The sequence below is a fragment of the Medicago truncatula genome, chromosome 8 (assembly GCF_003473485.1).
Source record: "Medicago truncatula cultivar Jemalong A17 chromosome 8, MtrunA17r5.0-ANR, whole genome shotgun sequence".
Taxonomy (NCBI): domain Eukaryota; kingdom Viridiplantae; phylum Streptophyta; class Magnoliopsida; order Fabales; family Fabaceae; genus Medicago; species Medicago truncatula.
Window position 1 is genome coordinate 7672909 of NC_053049.1, and position 21589 is coordinate 7694497.

At 35.0% G+C, this 21589-nt stretch overlaps 1 protein-coding gene across 1 annotated transcript; it reads left to right on the forward strand.

The window, feature by feature from the left end:
* Window positions 1–900: 900 nt before the first annotated feature.
* LOC11418924 (nuclear pore complex protein NUP107) lies at window positions 901–19478 on the forward strand. The gene is made up of 24 exons (XM_003627302.4): window positions 901–1128; window positions 1574–1932; window positions 2314–2383; window positions 3670–3785; window positions 4544–4575; window positions 4664–4789; window positions 7718–7876; window positions 8487–8579; window positions 8658–8825; window positions 8992–9087; window positions 9390–9628; window positions 9706–9763; window positions 10125–10213; window positions 11614–11751; window positions 11966–12088; window positions 15271–15369; window positions 15470–15658; window positions 16174–16348; window positions 16445–16601; window positions 16763–16962; window positions 17566–17707; window positions 18469–18629; window positions 18860–18976; window positions 19172–19478. Exons 1-24 carry the CDS (start codon window positions 1049–1051, stop codon window positions 19229–19231), a joined length of 3246 nt encoding a protein of 1081 aa, XP_003627350.2. The 5' UTR covers window positions 901–1048; the 3' UTR covers window positions 19232–19478.
* Window positions 19479–21589: the final 2111 nt, after the last annotated feature.

Genomic DNA, 21589 nt, shown 5'->3' on the forward strand with positions numbered 1-21589 from the left:
AAACTTCAATTATCCCCCTGAAATTTCACAACGTTAGTCAATTTACCCCCTCCGTCAAATTTTTCTGTTAGTGAACATGACGTTTTGCAAATACCCCCTGAAGTTTTGCACTTATGTGCAAAATGTCCCCCAAACTTAAAAATTTATATTATTTTTTTCTTAAAAACAAACAATTAATAGTTAAATATTAAAACTAACTATTAATTTTGAAATTTGGGAAAACTACATGCATATATACATCAAAATAGGCTCCAAAATGAGGAAAAATATGTATTTTTTAAAGTGACAATAACAGGATGATTTGTGGATTAATATTGTGGGTTGTGTAGTTTAAATGGTTTGAGCAAATTGTTGAAAAAGTTGGAGGAGTTAAAAGACTAAGATGGTGAAGGAGAAAATATAAATTTAAAACTGATTATTAATTTGTTTATAAACCTCTAAAAATAATAATTTGTCTATTAAAAATAACCATTATTGTCACTTTAAAAATACACATTTTTCCCTATTTTGATGTATATATATATGTAGTTTTTCCAAACTCCAAAATTAATAGTTAGCTTTAATATTTAAGTATTAATTGTTTGTTTTTAAGAAAAAATAATATAAATTTTTAAGTTTGGGGGGCATTTTGCACATAAGTGCAAAACTTCAGGGGGTATTTGCAAAATGTCATGTTCACTAACATAAAAATTTGACGGAAGGGGTAAATTGACTAACGTTGTGAAATTTCAGGGGGGTTATTGAAGTTTTGTTAATTTCAGGGGGTAATTGATGAAACTTACAATTTCAGGGGGAAATTGACTATTTACTCGATATTCGACTATTGATAAAAAAAATAAAATAATAAAAAATACATATTTTTTTTTAATGTAAGCGTTCAAACAAGAAGAGAGAAGGTAAATCGACCCGGTTGAATTGAACCAAGCAAGGGTTTAACGCAACACAACACATCAAAGCAAAACGCAAACTACAGACATACCTTCCCGCCCGGAAAATTCAGTGTAGGTGTGTTGGGGTTTGGGTTTTCTAGGGTAAGCAAGAAATCAGAATGGAGGAAGAAATGGCAATGGATTCTCCTTTCTTCGATCCACAAGACCTCACCACTCGCGAGAAGTTCCGCAGATACGGGTCACTACTCTTTCCCCTCTTCTTTTCATTTTCCATTTTTCAACTTCAATCGAGTTTCCCTTCTTTTGGTTCATTTTGTTAGGGTTTATGCTTTTAGGGATGCAGATTCACTTTTCAATTAAGCTTATAGCTTATAATGCTTCTTCTAGTAATTCTCTTAGTTAATTTTCAACTTCTTTTAACTTCTAATTTTCACTCCTTGATTTAGGGTTTATGTTTTGATAATTGATGCAACAGCGTTTGAGTTTAGAGATGCAAAATTCACTGATTAATTGTTAGTGCCACTTCCACATTCAATAATGATGGACAAAATTGTTGTAGTTGCTGTACTTTACTTGAAGATTGTTCTACATCATTTGAAATTCAGAGTTATAGAATTTGACCACTTCTCTGATTGTATTTTGTAAATTAATGTAGCAACATTCTATAATGTGATTTTTTGCAGGAAGAGGCACTTGAATTCAGGTGCCTCAGTTGAGCAAGATTACTCGGCTTCCAAATTAAGTGAAAGTGGGCTGTTTTATGATGGACAAAACATCCATAGTCCTACTAATGCTGCGCTTATTCTTGAAAATATTAAACAAGAGGTTGAGAGTCTCGATGCTGATTACTTGGACGATAAGTCTCTGTATTCCTCTAGAAAAAGGTCATCGGCTGATGTTCCTGGAATCCCTGGCATGGATGATGGTTTTGACTCTGTACGCTATTCGTTAAAGGCTTGCAAGCAAGAAGGCGACTCGTTGGGAGATGATGCAGACAATATCTTTAATTCATTTGCTTCTCTGTTTGATACCTCTTTGACAGGTACCATTCATATATATATATATATATATATATATATATATATATATATATATATATATAACACGGTTTCCCGAAATATTTACGTTGTTCATTTTCTTTTTCCTGTTAAATTTGGATAAAAAGATATCCTTTTCAAGATTGAAATTCCATAAGGTACAAGGATATATTGCTTTTGGTTGTTTAAAATTTGCTCAAGCATAATGTATGCCACTTTTAGGAGAAGAGACTTTGTTTTCCTGTTAGTAATAAAACTTTAATCTAAGTATGGTAAAAGAAAAATAACCTCTCTCCACTGTGTACCCTTTGTGCAAGTGCATTTTTGTGTCTTTCTCAGGAAAAAAAGGAATAGCGTGGTTTTGATTTTGTTGATTATTTTTGCAGGAATGATGCCTATTCCTGATCTGATACTAAGATTTGAAAATGAGTGTCGAAACGTTTCAGAATCTATCAGGTTTGTTTACTATTAGTTGGTGTAATCATATATGTAGAAACTTTATCATGCAAATTTTCATGACATTTATGTATATCTTGACATTTATGTCTGTAATCTATGGGATTGAGAGACCTGAAGTCACCCTTTCTTTCATTTTAGGCTGTTATTGCTTTAGACTTCATTATTTACTTATTTATTTACTTATTTATTGAGTAGTGGGTTTATTGGAATTCTCTGGAGGATTTTCTGTATTTTAAGTTTCGTATACCAAGAAAATGAAGGATAGTGTGTGAGAAAATCAGAGATTTCTGTATCAACGTGAGAAAGTAAAACTGAATTGAATCACATAACTGAATATACATAAAGAGACTATTTATAGAGGTAGGAGACAGTTGCAAACTGTTAAATACAGTGGCAATGGCTAAGGTTTTATTATTTCTTACTTGACCAGTCTTTATCTATGTCGTTTTGATATCACTAACTTGCCAAAGTAAATCGTTGCTGACATGCATTTACTAAAACAATATAACTAGAAAATCATACAACTCAGGCGATAAAGATAATTGTATATTCATGAATCACATACTTTTTCATAGAAGCTTTTAGATAGATTTTTGTTCCATGTAATAAAAACTCAATGAGGTACTGTTCTTGGTCAAAATAAATTTTTCGTATATTCATATGAATCACATACTTTTTCGTCGAAGCTTTTAGATAGATTTTTGTTGCATGTAATAAAAACTCAATGGGCTACTGTTCTTGGTCAAAATAAAATTTTCTGTTTCCAAATTGAGGTTAAAGCAATGTAGCTGAAGCCAATGAGCTAACAGCCCATTTGACGCTTTTGTTGTATGGGGGTATAGCATAGGTACATACATTGCTATATCTGAGGCAAGGCAGATTTTCCAAAAACATGGGTACACACTGTTGCTCAATACTGCTGCTGTTTTGTAGCTATATTTGAAAAAATACGAGCGATATACAAAAGGAATGCATGGTTATTGTTATTAATTTGGAGTGTAAAATCCTAGTTTACTGTAACTTGAAGAAATTTGCTGTGTTTGTCAGCACAGCTTCTTCTTTGTTTGCTGTCCTGTGAATTGTCCATTTATCAGGAGTTTTTGCCCTCCTTCTACGTTTCTCCGATGTTCCTTAATAAATTCGTATTATATTAGGGGAAAATGAGGGTTGTCCTAGACTCTTGATTCTACACTGAAGAGTCGATAAACTGAATATGTATAGTGTGTACTTGGATATTAAAAAATTACTGTTATGGTAATATAATCTTGGCTTTTCATCTACAGGTATGGCTTGAACATAAGGCATCGAGTTGTTGAGGACAAATTAATGAGGCAGAAGGCTCAGCTCCTGCTTGATGAAGCGGCAACATGGTCTCTCTTGTGGTTCCTTTATGGGGAAGGTAATATATCGCTATCCTTAGATGTTCTGTTTTTAAGGATTAATTATGTCTCCATCCTTAATTGTTCTATGATGTCTGGTTTTTCATGTTTATTTCCTTCAGTTTACTGACCCATAACATACTCATTTACAAAATCAACACCACTGATGTTTTGACTTACTGTGTTTATCGTCATACTTTTTAATTCAAATATGGTATTGAATGCTATCTTTTATTTCATACTTGAGATATACTCCCTCCATCCCTAATTATAAGCACCCTTTGAATTTTTTTTTTTTGTCTCTAAATATAAGCCACTATACAAATTATTAGGTGCATTTATTATTTTTTCTCCAAATATAACCCTAATTAATACTACTAACTTGTCTTGGAATATGAAAAGTCAAATGAAATACACATATAACAAAGTGCGATCTAGTAACATTGACACATAAAATGGACTCATTAACTGCACCACCAACTTTTCTTAATATATGTGAAATTGGTTAGAGGGGCTTATAATAAGGGACATAGGGAGTAGTTTGCATGTTGAGGGAATCTATTAGTATTTACCAGTAATTCACATAAGTTAAATAAGTATGAAAGTTTGCTCAGGAGGAAATTGCTTCCCCCATATTCAAATCGAGACATGGAATGGAATAAAGTGCCTCTGCAGCTTATGTCCTTACTTCAGTTCTCCTCTTTCTTTGGATTACTTTGGGTTTTCTTTTGCTGATCCTTTTCTTTTTAACTTTTTTTTTTGCAATTGTTTTTTCCAGAGACGGAAGAGCTTTCTAAAGAGAAAATACTGGTAATGTGTGTGTGATATACTTAATGTAACAACATAATCTCTCCTCATCCATGGCATAGACTTATTGAAATCTGTTCACTTCTTACAGGTGAAACAAACATCACATTTAATGGCTTGTGAATTTGTTACGGAGGACCATATAGCTCAATTGTGCCTCAGGATAGTCCAGTGGTTAGAAGGTTTAGCTTCTAAAGCACTTGACTTGGAAGCAAAGGTGCTATTTTCCTATATTTTCTGCACGAAATGTTGATTTGTTTGCTAGTTGCATGTTATTTTTTGAATAATGTTACTAGTACAAATTTGATTACCTTGAAGGCTGTATGGTGCTGTCTGATAATTTTTAATAAAAAATTTTAAGTTAGCAAGTATGCCCAGACTCCAGAGAGAGGTCAAGATATAAAATGATTAATTGATTGGGAACGTGAAAGGAAAAAAGAACAATGCTGCCAGGCTACCCAGTCGCTTTACATATTCAAAATGCCGTCTTCTTGAAGGGCGAAGAGAATACCCTTGAAAACGCAAGCATTCCTATCACCTAAATGCACTATATTTTTGAAAGTGAAAACCATACAATTTCTTCAAAAATTAGCTCCTCAGTATATGCAAAGAAATAAAAGCATCTTAACACTATACTAGTGAGGTTATGATTATGTCATTATTCTAAGTTAAATTATACTTCAAAAGAATTAGGTGTAGTTTCATCTTTCAACAATGAATACAAGATAGAATTCTTCTTCTTCTGGCTTTGATTGGGTATACAATATATATGTGAAGGCAGTGACAAGTATGAGAGGAGACAGTGGGGTTACAATGGATTTTGATATATATATATATAGATGTAGGTTTGTAAGGAAGATCAACTTTGAGATGTTCCCATTTTATTTGTTTCTAGATGTGCTTATTAAGGAGCATATCTAACAGATGGTGCCACAATTCATTTTAATTTTTTATTTTTTTTTGCAAATGATATAGTCTTACTTGGATCAGTAGAAGAAGTAAATTGAAAGTTAGATAGATATGAAGACAAATCTTGGCATCCCATAAGTTTCATTCAAGTAGAAGTGAAGAACATATGGAATGCATGTTTAGAGAAGGCGCAGAAATATGGCTCGAAGATAAAATCTGAAGAATCTACTGTAACCTAAGTCTCACTCTAAATATCTTGGGTCTGTTTTATGAAATGGCAAGGAGACAGGAGATACCACTAATAGGATGTTCGTAGAATGGATGAAATGGAGGAATATTTTAGGTGTCATTTGTGATTGAAATGAATTGCTATAAGACCTGCATTATTGTGTGGAATTGAATCTTGGATGTTAAAGAGCCAATAAGAAAGTAATTTCAATGTTGCAAAAATGACAATGTTATAACGGATGAGTTGTCTCATAAGATAAGATAGGATTAAGAAAGAAATCATTAAAGAAAAAGTCAGGGTAGCTCCCATTGTAGAACTATGATAAAGTTGTCATAGGCAGTCTTCGTATGTGTCAAAAAGACATGTTGAAGCATGGTAGACTAAATGGAAGACAATTAAGCGGCTTGGGGGGAGATGGAGACTAGACATGGAATTAATTGACTTCTGTAGACATGGTCTATGATAGAATATTATAACGTTAATTTGATTCATATTTGCTATTCCACCATGGGGGAAAAGACATTGGTAGTCATTGTATGTATATGATAAAGGGGAACATAACATCATACCTGTTGCAGTATGTTGGAAATATGCCCTCGCTGCTATCTTCCCCTAGCTGCCTTAATTGCGACAACTTTGGGAGCTTTCATTGCAGCCATCACTATCTTCATGTGTTGGCTATGAGGGTGTGTTTAGTTCCACATTAGAGATATGACCTGATTTGTACTTATATAAAACTTGAGCAATATTCACCTTTCAACCCGATTTTATAAGATTAAATGTTAAAGAATCCCACATCAGATATGAGATGGCCTGACAATGTGTTAATAATTGGGGGCCTCACAAGCCGGTTTTGTAAGGATGAGTTAGGCCCCAAATTTCTACATGGTATCAGAGCCTCCTCCAAGATCTGTTGAGCCATCGGCTATCAGATTTTCACTATCAGGCCACCCACCATTTACATATATCCACGCTCCAGATGTCCAATCCTAGGCGTGAGGGTGTGTGTTAAAGAGTCCCACATCAGATATGAGATGGCCTGACCATGTGTTTATAAGTGGGGGCAATCCTCACCTCACAAGCCGGTTTTGTAAGGATGAGTTAGGCCCCATATTTCTACATTAAATTAGGTCTAAGAGGAGTGCTGTCAACACACTCTAATTGATTGAAATTCAAATGGGTCTCCCTAAATCATGTAGGTCCCACATAAATTTAATAGGACCCATTTGAATCTCAACCAATTAGAGAGTGTGTATTTAGAAGACTGTGTTGTTAGCATAATTCTTAAGTTTAAAGTCCAAATATAAGATGGTATCAGAACTTATCCTACATCTGTTGTTGGGCTTCCTGCATCTGCTTCGTTCAAGCTTCAGATGTAAAGCCCTAGGGGTGAGAGGGTATTTTGGTAAATGGTAATCTTTCTTAATTGTGGTCTGCTCCTAACAACCTTTGTTGTGGCAACTTTGAGATGCCTACTTTGTAGCCATCAGATTCTTCATTGTGTTGGGTGCGAGTGTGTGTGTATAGTCCCACATTGCCTAGAAATATGGTATAAATAGGGCCTATAATTTTATATACCGCATACATTCTTCATCTTTCAAGCCAAACCGGTTTTGTGCATTTGAGTTGGCCCCAAAGCCCAATTTTTAGACACTGCACAGGTTAGTGTTTTTTTGGAGTACATCTGTACATATGCAGGGTAGAGTACTCATTTTATAAGTCAAGTCAGTTTTGTGGGGTTGAGTTTCAGCCTAAAGCCCAAATTTTTAGACACTGCATAGGTTAGTGCCTGTAAGTTATTTGGAGTACGTATATTAATACTATCTTGGAGTATCAACAAGTTGCAATTTTGGTCCTTTTGAAAATAAATAAATGGAAACGGTTAATATGTTCAAGTAAAACATGTTCCATCCCCATGTCATACCTTTTATTGTTTTTCCTTGTCTGCATACATATTTTTGTTTGATTGGACATTAATGGTTTTTGGTTTCCTTTACATTTACGCAGGTTCGCGGATCACATGTGGGTAGTTATCTCCCCAGCAGTGGTGTTTGGCATCATACTCAACGTTACCTAAATAAAGGAACTTCTGATAGGAATGTTGTTCATCACCTGGACTTTGATGCTCCAACTCGTGAAAATGCAAATATTTTGCCTGATGACAAAGTACTTTACACTCCATTGTGTTGCAATTCTTTTACATCTATTACTTGGTTGTACCAATAAGCTTTATAATGGATATGGTAGTCTATGATTTGTGTATTTAACTTCAGAATTATTGAATTTTATTCTAAAGGATTAAATATGTTTTTAGTCCCTAGAAAATTACAACTTTTCAAGTTCAACTCTAGTCTTGGTCTACTGACTAAAAATAGTTCTTATAAATTAAAATAGGAACTAAAATTGAATAAAATTTATGTTGAGGTTAGACTTGAAATGTGCTTATTTTGTAAGGATTAAAAGTTGTAAGGATTAAAATATATTTAGCCCTAATCTAAATAAGCATACTTAATACCTTCAAAGTTGCATAAGGTGTCATATAGTTGGTTATTGAAATTTAATGGCCCAAGTATTGCTCATTGGTAGATACTTTAGTAACCAGTTACCCATCATGTTTAAGGGGAGATGATAAGTTTCAAGAGTCTTCACTTGCTATTGAATGTGGTTTCCTGTTATAGTTTTTTTGATGATCATATAGATGAGTGAGTCTATCTTTCTATGGACACTAGTCCTATAAAATCTTGAATGTCCTTGATGTTTTCCGTTTTGGGCACAGAAACAAGATGAATCTCTTCTAGAGGATGTATGGACTCTTCTAAGGGCTGGAAGGCTAGAAGAGGCGTGTGGACTTTGCCGTTCTGCTGGACAGGTGAGCATTACTTTGAGAGACATGTCAAGTTTATGGACTTCATAGTTCAGCAATTAACAGCTTAATATTTTCTTGTAGCCATGGAGAGCTTCCTCTCTGTGTCCTTTTGGAGGTTTGAACCTGTTTCCTTCTGTTGAAGCTCTGGCGAAGAATGGTAAAAACAGGACTTTGCAAGCTGTTGAATTTGAAAGTGGCATTGGTCATCAGTGGCATCTTTGGAAATGGGCTTCCTATTGCGCATCAGAGGTAGTGGCAATATGTTACTCTGATTGAATGCTCTTGCTGTTCCATTCATGTTTGTGCCGTTAACTTCTTTATTAACTAATACCCTTGTCTCCAGATTTTTCGTGTTTTCAAAGTTATTTTTTATTTATAAAAATTAAAAACTTCTATTTTGCCCTTTATTTTGCAGAAAATATCAGAGCTAGGTGGGAAATATGAAGCAGCTGTGTATGCAGCCCAATGCAGCAATCTAAGACAGATGCTTCCACTCTGCACAGATTGGGAGGTATTTTTTCTTCTATTAATTTATTGCAGAAGTTATCATTCATTCATGCAAAAACCCTTGAGAAAATGCCCTTGAGATTCATAGTTATACTTTTTGTGTCTGATTGGCAAGCTTTAGAACAGAGTGATAGTTAAACTAAATAAAGAAGACTGTCTTTATGGTTGAGGCTGTTAAGCTTCATTGTCAGATTCTTATTTCTATAACTACTATAAAAGTCAGTAAATCTAGTATTCTTTTTATCATCCCACATTCCTTGTTGGAAACTTGAACATGATTTACAGAATAGCATTTAACATTTGCAGTCAGCATGCTGGGCAATGGCGAAGTCTTGGCTAGATGTGCAGATAGACTTGGAAGTCACTCGTTCACTGCCAGGAGGAGGAGTCAATCAACTTGGAACTTTCGGAGATGTAATGGACCGAAGTCCTGGACAAGTTGATGGCTCCTTTGATCCTTCTAATGGACCTGAAAATTGGCCAATTCAAGTTTTGAATCAACAGCCACGGCAACTTTCATCTCTTCTGCAAAAACTTCATTCGGGGTATCTGTACAATTCTTTTCACATGTGGCCCTCGTTTTGTTGTTTCCTATTACATATCTGTTTCGTTTCTGTTTTAGGGAAATGATCCATGAAACTGTTACACGGCAATGCAAGGAGCAACAACGACAAATTCAGGTATTTCTGTAAAAGATGTTCTTTTTTCTTTTTTGGAGTTTCTTATCATCATATTTCAACATTTTAGATTATTTTGTCTACAATAATAAGAAAAAGGTGATAAGTAATGAGTTGTTGGGTCCTTCAATTCCAAATATGATGTAAACACGCAACAGTTCATTATAAGACAGCCCTTTACTCAAATTATGTGATCTTCAGCTACTCTGTTTCCAATAATATTTTATGTAGAAAAAGAAAAGAAACGGTGCTACCACTTTGGGTACAGACTACAGAGATAATATTAATCAACTCTTTTTTGTTCTCTTTATCTTTCTATATTTATATATGTTTCTGACGTCTTAAGTTGTACATTGCCTGACAGATGACCTTAATGCTAGCGGACATACCACGTGTACTAGACCTTATATGGTCATGGATAGCACCTGTGGAAGACGACCAGAATGTATTTAGGTAAGTTTTATTACTAGTTCTCTTTCCCGTAACTGGCCAAATAGGGTCTTGCAATACCACATTTAGAGACACTTGACATCAAATTTTTTTTTTAACAAAATTAAAATTAGCCTCACTGTAATGAGAGAGAGAGAGAGAGAGAGAGTGTGTGTGTGTTGAATCTGAAATGAAGAGAGAGAGGTAAGAGACTAAACTATGAGAGAGAGAGAGAGAGAGAGAGAGAGAGAGAGAGAGAGAGAGTGTGTGTGTGTTGAATCTGAAATGAAGAGAGAGAGGTAAGAGACTAAACTATCTTAGCTTAATCTATTTACTCTAATATTCCCCCTTCAACTGAGGGTGTCACAAACCCTCAGTTTGTCTCCAAGATAGATGAATCTAGCAGTAGACAGAGGTTTAGTAAGCACATCTGCCCACTGATCTTGAGCAGGCACATGAAGAGACCAGCAGCTCCTTCTTGATGACTTTTTCTCTGACAAAGAATATATCCAATTCCATGTGTTTTGTTCTAGAATGAAGAACAGGGTTGTGAGCTAGAGAAACTGCACTAAGGTTATCACAAAATATTTGAGGGACTTTACTTTTCACTTGTAGTTTCTGAAGTAAAGATTGTATCCAGATGATTTCAGCAGAGGCTTGTGCAAGGCTTCTGTATTCTGCCTCTGCATTGGACCGGGCCACCAGTGTTTGTTTCCTTGCCCACCAAGACACCAAATTATGACCCAAAAATATGCATGCTCCTGATGCACTCCTTCTGTCATCAGGGGCTGAAGCCCAATCAGCATCACAAAACCCAGTGATTGGCAGTGGTTCAGTAGTGCTAGCAGGTTTGAGAAGCAAACCATGATGCAGGGTTCCTTGTAAATATCTGAGGATTCTTTTCACTGCTTTCCAGTGATCCTCTTGAGGTGCAGATAGAAATTGGCACACTTTATTCACAGAGAAGGAGATTTCAGGTCTGGTAATTGTTGCATATTGCAGGGCACCAACTATAGATCTGAAATATGAGGATCAGAAACATTGTTGGAGCCAAACCTTGATAACTTGGTGGTAGATGCCATTGGTGAAGCCATACTAGGTATGATTGGGAATTTTATTCAGCACATGTGGGTAGGAAGGCAAAGAAATGTAGGGAATTGTGTAGAAAATGAGGAAGACTAGAAAGATAGAGGGGAAGCAAGAATTAGTTAAGGTCTGGGAAGGGAGTTTAGCAGACTTTTGACGTGCCACCGTCTCTCTCTCTCTCTCTGTTTTTTTTTTCCTTTTCATTTTCAGTTCATGCAAGTCTTGTACAGATTATCTCAGTGATTTATATTAAAACTAAACATAGTTTTGAGTGTCCTTTCGGAAGACCTTCCAGTTGATGGAAATCAGTTGACAAACATTTTTTGTGCCTCTTACAGGCCTCATGGAGATCCTCAGATGATACGATTTGGTGCACATCTAGTACTTGTGCTTAGATATTTGCCCGAGGCCCGCGAGGAAATGAAGGGTGCTCTCATGGACAAGATTCTGACCGTTGGTGATCATATTTTACACCTGTAAGTAATTTTTTACGATGTTCTTCACTTCTCTTGAATAATATTGTTAGAGGGAAAACTTAACTTAAATATTAGAGATGGCCACTCTGTCCTTAGAAGATTTCCTAATTCTTCTGTAATACTGCACAACTTTCTAGTATGCGTTGGAGCTGAATAATTGTATGTATTGAATGGAATTTTGCTTCACTACTTTTGATTGAATTGGAAAAATTAGGTATGCCAAATTTCTGTTTTCAAAGGAGCACGAGGAGTTGGTGGGCATATATGCTTCTCAGCTTGCACGTCACCGTTGCATAGACCTCTTTGTTTACATGATGGAATTTAGGCTACACAGCAGGTATAATTGATTCTCTCCTTCTGTCTGTCTGTCTGTTTTTTATTTTATTTTATTTTTTTATGCAATAATCATGTGATTCTCTCTGATGGAGTATCTAATTGAACTTTTATTGATGTTATTTTCTATTTGTTGTATGATGGGTCTCATCATGGGTCTCCAATCAAGGTATTCTACTATGGGTAGAAAAGGAATAAGGGTAGGTTGGGAAATAGAATGGAGGAGACTGTTATGCATGTCTTCATCACTTATCTCTGGCTAGTTGAAGAAATTGGGAGGAAAGAAATAAGAGAAATAAATTGGAAAAAGAGTAAATGAAGAGAAGCAGATGGAAAACATGTATTGTTTGGATGGATAGAAATTGGAAAAATTTATATTGGCTTGTTTTGATGAGTAGAACTAGAAGTAGAGAGAGGTTGAGAAACATATTTACCCTTGGACAGACTCGGTAGCTTGGCATTCCTAACTCGTTAGAAACAGTATGTAATCAATATTAATAGTCAACACACACACATCAAGTAATAATCAGTTTGATTGTGTGTGTATCACTATATACAAAATTATGGTATTAATGTAATAAATAAATTAGAGATGTGGTTTCTGGAATCATGTAAGAGATGAGAATATGAAATGAATTGAAAGGGGCGTACGAAATCCTCTGGGTAAGAGATGTTACTATGAGAGACCTGTAATAAAATACGTACAAAATCCTCCGGGTAGAGTTTGGTGTGGCTCTTGCCTCAGGGCAGAAAAGTTCCTTATCTGATATTTTCTGTTCTGTTTCTGTATTTCCTGCTCTTTTCTGGGTTAATCAATGCTTTGTTCGCTGAATTCTTCTAAGATTATTTAGTTAATTCTAGATCCTTTCACTGTATGTTAGGTAAATCTCTCGGGAGAACTACTTTGGCTGTTTGTTACCAAGTAAAATTATATCTTGTCTGAGGATCATGTGAACATGAAACTTAACATTCAAGTTAACAACCGACTCTACTTGCTTTCATGGGTTATTTTATCCAGGAAGAATCAACTGTCTATTATATTTTAACATTCTTAGCTAAATAATTCATTATGAGGGAAACAAAATTCTAAGATTGAGGGTAGGATCCTTCTAAAGCAAAAAAAAAGAAGTGGCAAACGGTGAAGACTTTAAAAATATCCAGTCAAAACAGAAAACTAATCCCATTGCATAATGGTTAAATGAATTAGAAACTACTTAAATACGGTCATGATTTGAAATTCACGTAGGGATAAGAACGCAAGTATGCACAATAAAAGAAGTTAATAAAAAAGTACCGACCAAGGTAGTAAGAGTTGAGATCCTACGTAGATTGGGGAGGTGTCAAGAGTTCGTGAATTGAGTGATCGTAACACGGATCGTAAGATCCTACCATTTTCACAAATTTATAAATATATGCATATAAATCAACATAATTAGGTAAAAAGAACCTTTAAATTACACCCAAAATTCTTTATAAAACTCAAATTTAGGATTAAGATTCATAGCATAAAGTCATAAATTCCAGAAACAACTAAACACTCCCCATAAGCAAATCCAAAATATCAAAATTTAATCATAACCACAAGTCACACTGTACAATACAAACAGTAGCGAAGAAGAGAACTTTGTTCTCTTGCATCCCAAACAGAGCAGGGTGAGAATGGAAGTTTGTATGCATAGAAAATGAGTGTTTAAAACATGTTTTTTAGGGTTTAAATCCCAAAAGGTGCATCAATGAACTGGGTCGCTGACCCGATCCACAAAACATATCTGAGAAACCCAATAAAGGAATCGACAGATTCACATGATTCCACCGCTCCCACGATTTTTCACGGCAATCTCAGTCGCGCCCACCAGATTCCGATTCCGGCCTTACACGAGCACGCAAGGGGGGGAAAAACCGTAGAAGCGTCCAACCTACCATGGTGCTGACTACTTAGAGAATAATCATATTAGGTCATTATACATAATTCCACCGCACAAAACATCATCCATATGTTACACTTGTTTGTTAACTCAGAATTGTTTGAGTTTATGAATCTTCGTATAAAATTTGAGTCAACTTTGCTCTAATTTTTTTGTTTGTTTGTATAAACTGGGGTAAGCGAGTGTGTATTGAAGGGGATGGAATGAGTGTGCAATATAGTGGTTATTTCCCCTCAGAGATGCCTAAGATGACGGTTGTTCAATCCCCCCCCCCCCCCAAAAAAAAAAAAAACAGAACCCAAATGAAGCAGCTGAATGTAAGGTGTTGTATAACACAAATGACAAAACATTAACCTCGCAGTTGTAGCACTAGACTCCAGATATGCACTAACATTGCAATGTGTATGCGTTAGCAAAGGACGTGATTGATGCTGTATTAGGTCTCAACACCATAGCTCCTACCATAAACGAAGTCGTAAACCAAAAAATACAAACACACCCATCATTACAAGTTTGCAACGGATGCAGCAGGCCAGCAAGGTTAATGAATCCAACTCTGATGAGTTAAAACCTAGCTCTATGCTTCTATCATCGGGCTGAATCCAGCTTCAACAAAGGGAACCTAGTCCCACTGTTGTTCAGTCTTTTGTGATTTTAAACTGTGATTTGTCAATTTGTCCATCAGTTTAAACTTTTTATGTCCTTTGTGTGCTGAGTTGTGAATTGTCTTGTGGTTTTCTGGATTTGTTCATCAATATTTAACTGATCTGATCGGGATGTCTTTGAATGTTGAATATTTCTATGCAAATAGTATTTAATTATGTTTATATTGTTTAAAAGATTTTTAAAAATTAATTTTATGTCAAGCAAACTCATAATGAGTTGAGTCTAAAGAGATTCCATGAGTTTTCGTAGATTCCCAAGTTTGAAAACCTTGATTTATATGTAACTCATATTGGAAAGAAGGGTATTTGCATGACAAAAATATAAGGAAGATAAACAGTTAGTTAGAGGGGGTTAGTTCAATAAATTAATAAGGGAAACTAAGAGTTGGGGGTTCATTCAGGGTCTAATTTTTATTTTTATTTTTTGAGAATTGAGCAAGTGCTTAGTTGTGAAAATGGAAACTGTTTAGAACGTGGATACCCTTGGAACAGAGAAGTTTCTCTTTGTTATTTCATATACAATCAATTAATTTCTTTTCTCTATTTCCATTTTGGTTTTCGTAATTAACTCCTATGATGTTTGTTTAATTCAACAGCGTACATGTCAAATACAAGATATTCCTTTCTGCTATGGAATACTTACCATTTTCTTTGATGGACGAATCTAAGGGTTGTTTTGAAGACATTATTGAGAGGTACCTGGGCTTTATTTACAAGATCCATAAAATTTTATCCAAAAAGATGTTGAGGAACATATAAAGATTTTGCATTTCATAATAAATCTATTTGGAACAGAGTTCTGTTGAGATCTCGAGAGATCAAGATTGGCAAATATGATAACCTGTCAGATGTTGCAGAACAGCACAGACAGCAGAGTCTTGAAAAAGCTAAAGTCATCCAGTGGCTTTGCTTCACACCACCATCAACAATTGCTAATGTCAAAGATGTTAGTAAAAAACTTCTTCTTCGAGCATTGATACATAGGTAAGTAAGCAGTGAATCAAATTGGATTGTCTAATAAACCGTGCATTTTGAATGTGAAACAATTGTGAGAAGTGACACTTGGGAGTATTTGCCATTTTTCCATATAATTGTTGTACAATTGTTTTTAATGTCTTGTCAGTGTTGAGTGCCTATTCTCATTTGTATTTGGCATCCGATCCCAAATAGTGGGAAAAAGACTTGTGCTGTTACATTTGAAAATATTAATATTTGAATTTTGAAGTATTAAAATAAGAATCTATTCTTTCCAGTCCACCTGTTGGCTGTTAGTGCACAAATTTTTGACTTCACTGGAAATATAATGCATTCCTACAGTTTAGCCGTTATAGTTTAATTTTCCGCTCGTTCTGAATTTTAACCTTTTTTCCAGTCCTCCTGTTGGCTGTTGGTGCACATATTTTTGACTTTACTGGAATATAATGCATTCCAACAATTTTGTCATTATAATTCCATTTTCGGCTCATTCTGAATTTTAACCTTTTTTCCCTTCCATGTAGCAATGTACTCTTCAGGGAGTTTGCCTTGATTTCTATGTGGAGAGTACCAGCAATGCCTATAGGTGCCCACACAGCTCTTGGTTTTCTTGCTGAGCCCTTGAAACAACTTGCAGAGACTCTTGAGATCTCCGATGATCATAATGTTTTCGAGGATCTGAGGGAGTTCGAAGAATGGGTATGCTGAATTACACTTGCCCAACTTAGTTATTAAACTTCACCTGCGTCTTTTCTGGATTGACTATAGTACTTAATTCCCTTTGCATTTTACTAGCGGGAGTATTACTCCTGTGATGCAACCTACCGCAATTGGCTTAAAATTGAATCCGAGAATGCAGAAGTTCCTGTCTCTGAGTTGTCACTAGAGGAAAAGGAAAGGGCTATTTCAGCAGCCAAGGAAACACTGACTGCGTCTCTTTCGCTGCTAGAAAGTAAGTTAAGTTGACAACCTTGCGCATAACCCATGCTATGAGGAAAATGTCCAAAAAATTTAGCAACACATCAATCATGAAACTTGTTTGCCGTGTTATTGAAAATGAGCTAGTTAGTTGACGTGTTAGCCGCATACTTATTTGTGATTCTCTTTATACAGGAAGAGAAACACACTGGCTGGCTTCTATTGATAATATATATGAATCAGCTGAATCTGTTTTCCTTGAACTTCATGCAACTGCAATGCTCTGCCTGCCATCTGGAGATTGTCTGTGTCCAGATGCTACTGTATGCACCACACTGACGAGTGCCCTCTATTCTTCTGCTGGTGATGAGGTTGTCTCAAATCGGCAGCTAGTGGTATGTTTGTTTAACCATTGAAAGCTTATTAAGCCTGCAAATATCATTGTAAGGGTGGTTGTCTTAAATTGACACCTTATTGCATAGTAAGCTTTAGTTTGATGGGGAGTGTTAGAATATCAAGAAAAAGACTCATCATATCATTAGTGTATCTTTATTTAGAGTATTTTGGATGGTCTCAAAAGGGTGATTTCCATATTTCGTGGTATTTCACATTGTTTTCTTATTTAGTTAGGATTAAGAGTCCAGTATTAGTTTAAATGGGGGTTATTATTTTGTATTTTGTATCATATCCTTCACAAAAATATCATGAAAATTTGTATCACATTAACAACAATATCAATATTATTTTACATTCTATATATTTCTTTTTCTTACTCCATACCTAAACACTATAATTATACTGGCATTTACATTTAATCAGTGTCTAATACGTATTGGTTCTGTAAATAGTTATTCTGTATGTAATTTTCAACTAATTTATAGCGTATGCAGTTAGTTGACAATAAATGGACTGGCTTTACCAAGCTTACTCTTGTTATGTTATTCTCTTACAAAATTAATTGTTATCTGCTACTTTGCTTACAGTCTAATATTTTGTAGGTGAATGCCACTATATCTTCAAGGGACCACTATTGCATTGATGTTGTTCTTCGTTGCTTAGCAATAGTCGGTGACGGACTTCGACCACATGATTTCAATGACGGTGGCATTCTTAGCACTATTATAGCTGCTGGTTTTAAAGGTAACAATATTATTAAACTACATATAGCAATATAAGCTCCATTTATGGTGCTGTCTCGTGGTGGTTTGGTTTGATTTAGTCCATGGAAGTTCTTTTGCAAGGATGTTTCATTTAGGTCTTTTCAATCCTTGGACCAGATTTCAGTTGCTAGCTTTGGTGGTAGTTTGGTTTAATTTTTATGACAATATGCAAATCTCTCTCTTATTTGGTGAATTTGTTGGTGCATAAAATATTTTTATGGAGATTTCTATGGCTGTGCGGCTGTGTGTATCTAAGATAAGATTAAGCGATTGGATTCTATTTGATATAAAGCACCATATTTTTAAGAGTTTCCCAAATAGTCGTTCAATGAAAACAAATGTTTATGTGAGAGGAATACTCTGTCAACATATGGAGTATGGTCTTTTCAAGTGTATTTTTCCTTGAGTTGTAATGCATCCTATAGTTTCTGTGAAAGGTGTGCTGAGTCTGTGCTTTACATGGTTCTAATTTCTATCCTAAAGGACTGTTGCATGAAAGGGATGCATAAGAAATGTAAAATCGTTCTTGGGCTTAGTACCTAACTAAACCTTTTGGGATGAGTTGGTCATTGAGAGAACTTTCAGTGGGGAAAGAGTATTTTCTGATATGAAAATTATTGGTGTAAGATGATTATTATATTATAGAAGGATAGGTCATAAGATTTTGAGCTCATGTTACTATGAGAGACCTGTTTGAAAATGAGTAAAAGATCCAGTAAGTTTGTTTACTTCCTATTGTAGGCGAGCTTCCTCGGTTTCAGGCCGGAGTTGCAATGGAAATATCCCGATTGGATGCTTGGTATTCTGACCAAGATGGCAACTTAGAGTTCCCTGCAACATACATTGTGAAAGGACTTTGTCGAAGGTGTTGTCTCCCAGAAGTCGTTCTTCGATGCATGCAAGTAAGTCAGGAAATGGCATTAATATATATTTATCTTTGTGGGTACAATTGCTAAAATGAATTTTTGATTAAAATGTTCAATTTAAGAACATCTAACACTCTGGACATCAATGATTAGTTACGTGGTTGATTGTTTCTAAACTGAATGTGTAAAGAAATTTAGACGAGGAAATATTCCCCGTTTTTTAAATTTTCACTGATTTGTTATGTGCAATATTGTCTTATCTACAGGTTTCTGTTTCTCTCATGGGATCAGGAGACCAGCCTGATTCCCACGATAACTTGATTGAACTGGTTGGCAGTCCTGAAACTCGCTTTCTTGACTTGTTCAGTCAACAGCAATTACAGGTAAGATACTATTTCTTCTTCTCAAAGAAATATCAACTTCACACTGTTTATCCTGTTTTATACCGTTATTGGCTTCTTATTTCTCTGCAACACCGATTATATCACACAAGTAACAAGTTAGATACCTTTGATACTTTTTCAAATGTTACCGAGACACCTATTATACTGACTAGATGTTTACCATTTAATTTGTAGGAGTTTTTATTGATGGAGAGGGAATACTCAATCTGCAAACTGGAGCATACACAGGAATGATTGATTATAACCCACTGGGCAAACTTAATCCAGTGCATTATCTAGAGCTACACTTTTGAAAGAATCTAATGCTTTTATAAAACGCTTGCATTTTGTTATTTATACAGCTATTGTTGTGCTTTCAGTAGAAAAGAGGGAGGATGAAAGTGTCTTTTGAAATTGTTTGTACCTTGTTCTTTAGAAAATTTTCCTTATTTGTATATAGTCTCTTATTTTTGAATCATAATTTTATTTGTTTTTCTACATATTGTTAACGTGTCCTTGAATTGTTTTCTATTCTTGCATATATCCATAGACCATTGACATTAGGAAACCCTACAATAATTATATTCTAAAAACAATTGGAGCTTAATTATGTTTATGTAATTTAGTTTTTCAAGAAATGGCTTTGTTTCCACGATTAAGTTTTTAAATGGTAATTTCAATTGAAGTCTCCAACTAGTTTCATCTCAGCGGTCTCTGGTTTATGGGAAATCCTTCTTTTGTATTCATTGTTTCTTTTTAACGATGATAAGAGTGTCTTTGTCAAGGGTACTGGTTTAATTAAGATTTAACTTTTTTATTTTTATTTTTAAATAATGATAATTATTAATCCATATTATAGTATGGACTACAATCATCTGCGAAAGAAAGTTTCAACTGTTTTTCTGAAGTGTGTGATATTTGTGAATTGCAAAATGAACCTTGATTCTGGGAATTTCCACGAAGAACAAAATATCTGAAAACTTATGAAACTTGATTCTTTGGCCAAAGAGTAATTGTATAAAAGCAAAACCAACAAGGACTATCCAAAACATAGGCTAAGTTATCATGCTCACATCCCCCAAGTTATGAATTTCCAAAACAACTCCAGTGCCATTACCTTGACAATAAATATCATCCACTTTCATGTTAAATTTCAAATCAATCGGGGGTATACCAATTCGACTGTGGAGGTATCGTATGCACAATCATCCTGGCTGCTAAAGTTGTCTTGACAACAAGCAAATTTGAAAAGCCTTTCTTAATTGGGATTAGAAGTAGTACTTTAGAGCTGAGCAAGATATCCAGTTAAATGGATAAAACAATATTCAAATCCAAAATCGTATCCAACAAACTGGAAATGTGCACATAAAACTTAATCGGTATATTCTAAAACGGCCGGTCATCTGCTGGAGGTCCACTTCCATAACCATATACATTTTTTTGTTTTTGGAAGTTTTTTACAAACCAAACCCCTAGGAATCTCTCTCTATGTGTATGTGTGTGTTGATTCTATGCATTCGTTAGTACTTGAATTGCATATTGACATAAACTCCCAAGCACAAGAACATTTTACTTCGTTTTCGAGAAATCCTTTTGCATAGAATAATTCATGGACACGGATCCTCTGACTTTTGGGCGCAGAAGTCAGGGTGCCTTTCAATTATTTTCAGTCGTTAGACAAATTTTGTGTCTACTATTTTGCCACCTGAAAAAATGCATTATACTGCATATGTGAACTATACGACCTTTTCTCCTCTTGATGAAAAAATATGGATGACAATGGATACCCTATAGGTAGGGTACTGCATGTCTTTTCCTAGAATTTGTGTTGAGAGCTTCATTGTTGGTGTCTTAGAATTTGTGTTGTAAGAAAAGCCAACATTTTCAATAACCCATGAATGTCTTTCTATGTCTGCCCTCTGCCAAATGTTTGTTTAACAATGATTATGTGATGTGTGAATGATTTGTTAAAATAATACTGATTTTGTCTTTTGATTGTATAGGATGATGGTGAAAATTGTAAATTTTTGTGTGATTGAGTTGTTTAAAATGTTATTGTATTGTGCCAAGTCTGTATAATGTTGTAATGAAAAGAGGCTGTCAATGAATGAATTTAACCCTTCTGTCAAAAAATTTCAATCAAATTGGTTCTTCTATTGTATGTCTATCCATCATATCGATCCCCAAATTAGTGAAAACACCATCAAATAAGTCCTTGAATTTTCACAGCATATGTCACTATGATCCTTGGTGCATACATTTGCTGAACAAAGTAAAAAGTAAAAGACATACACTTTGATTGTAAAAAGACAGACATTTGCATACCATCATAAGTCATACATTTGATGTTCATAAGCCATTACATAGCCAAAAAAATAACATTACATAGCCATCAAGTTATTTGATGTTCTTAAGTCATTGCATATCTAAAAAAACATAAATTAAACAAGTCCAAAAAGCATTAATTAAACTAGTCCAAAAACATAATTTAAGCAAGCATCACTGCTTTGAAAATCCTGGAATTGGGATAAACTCCATGTATTAGGGTGGAGTAGAAGCGGATGGCCCGCAATTTGGATTTGGAACTCTAATAACTCAAGAAGCAGTTGGATT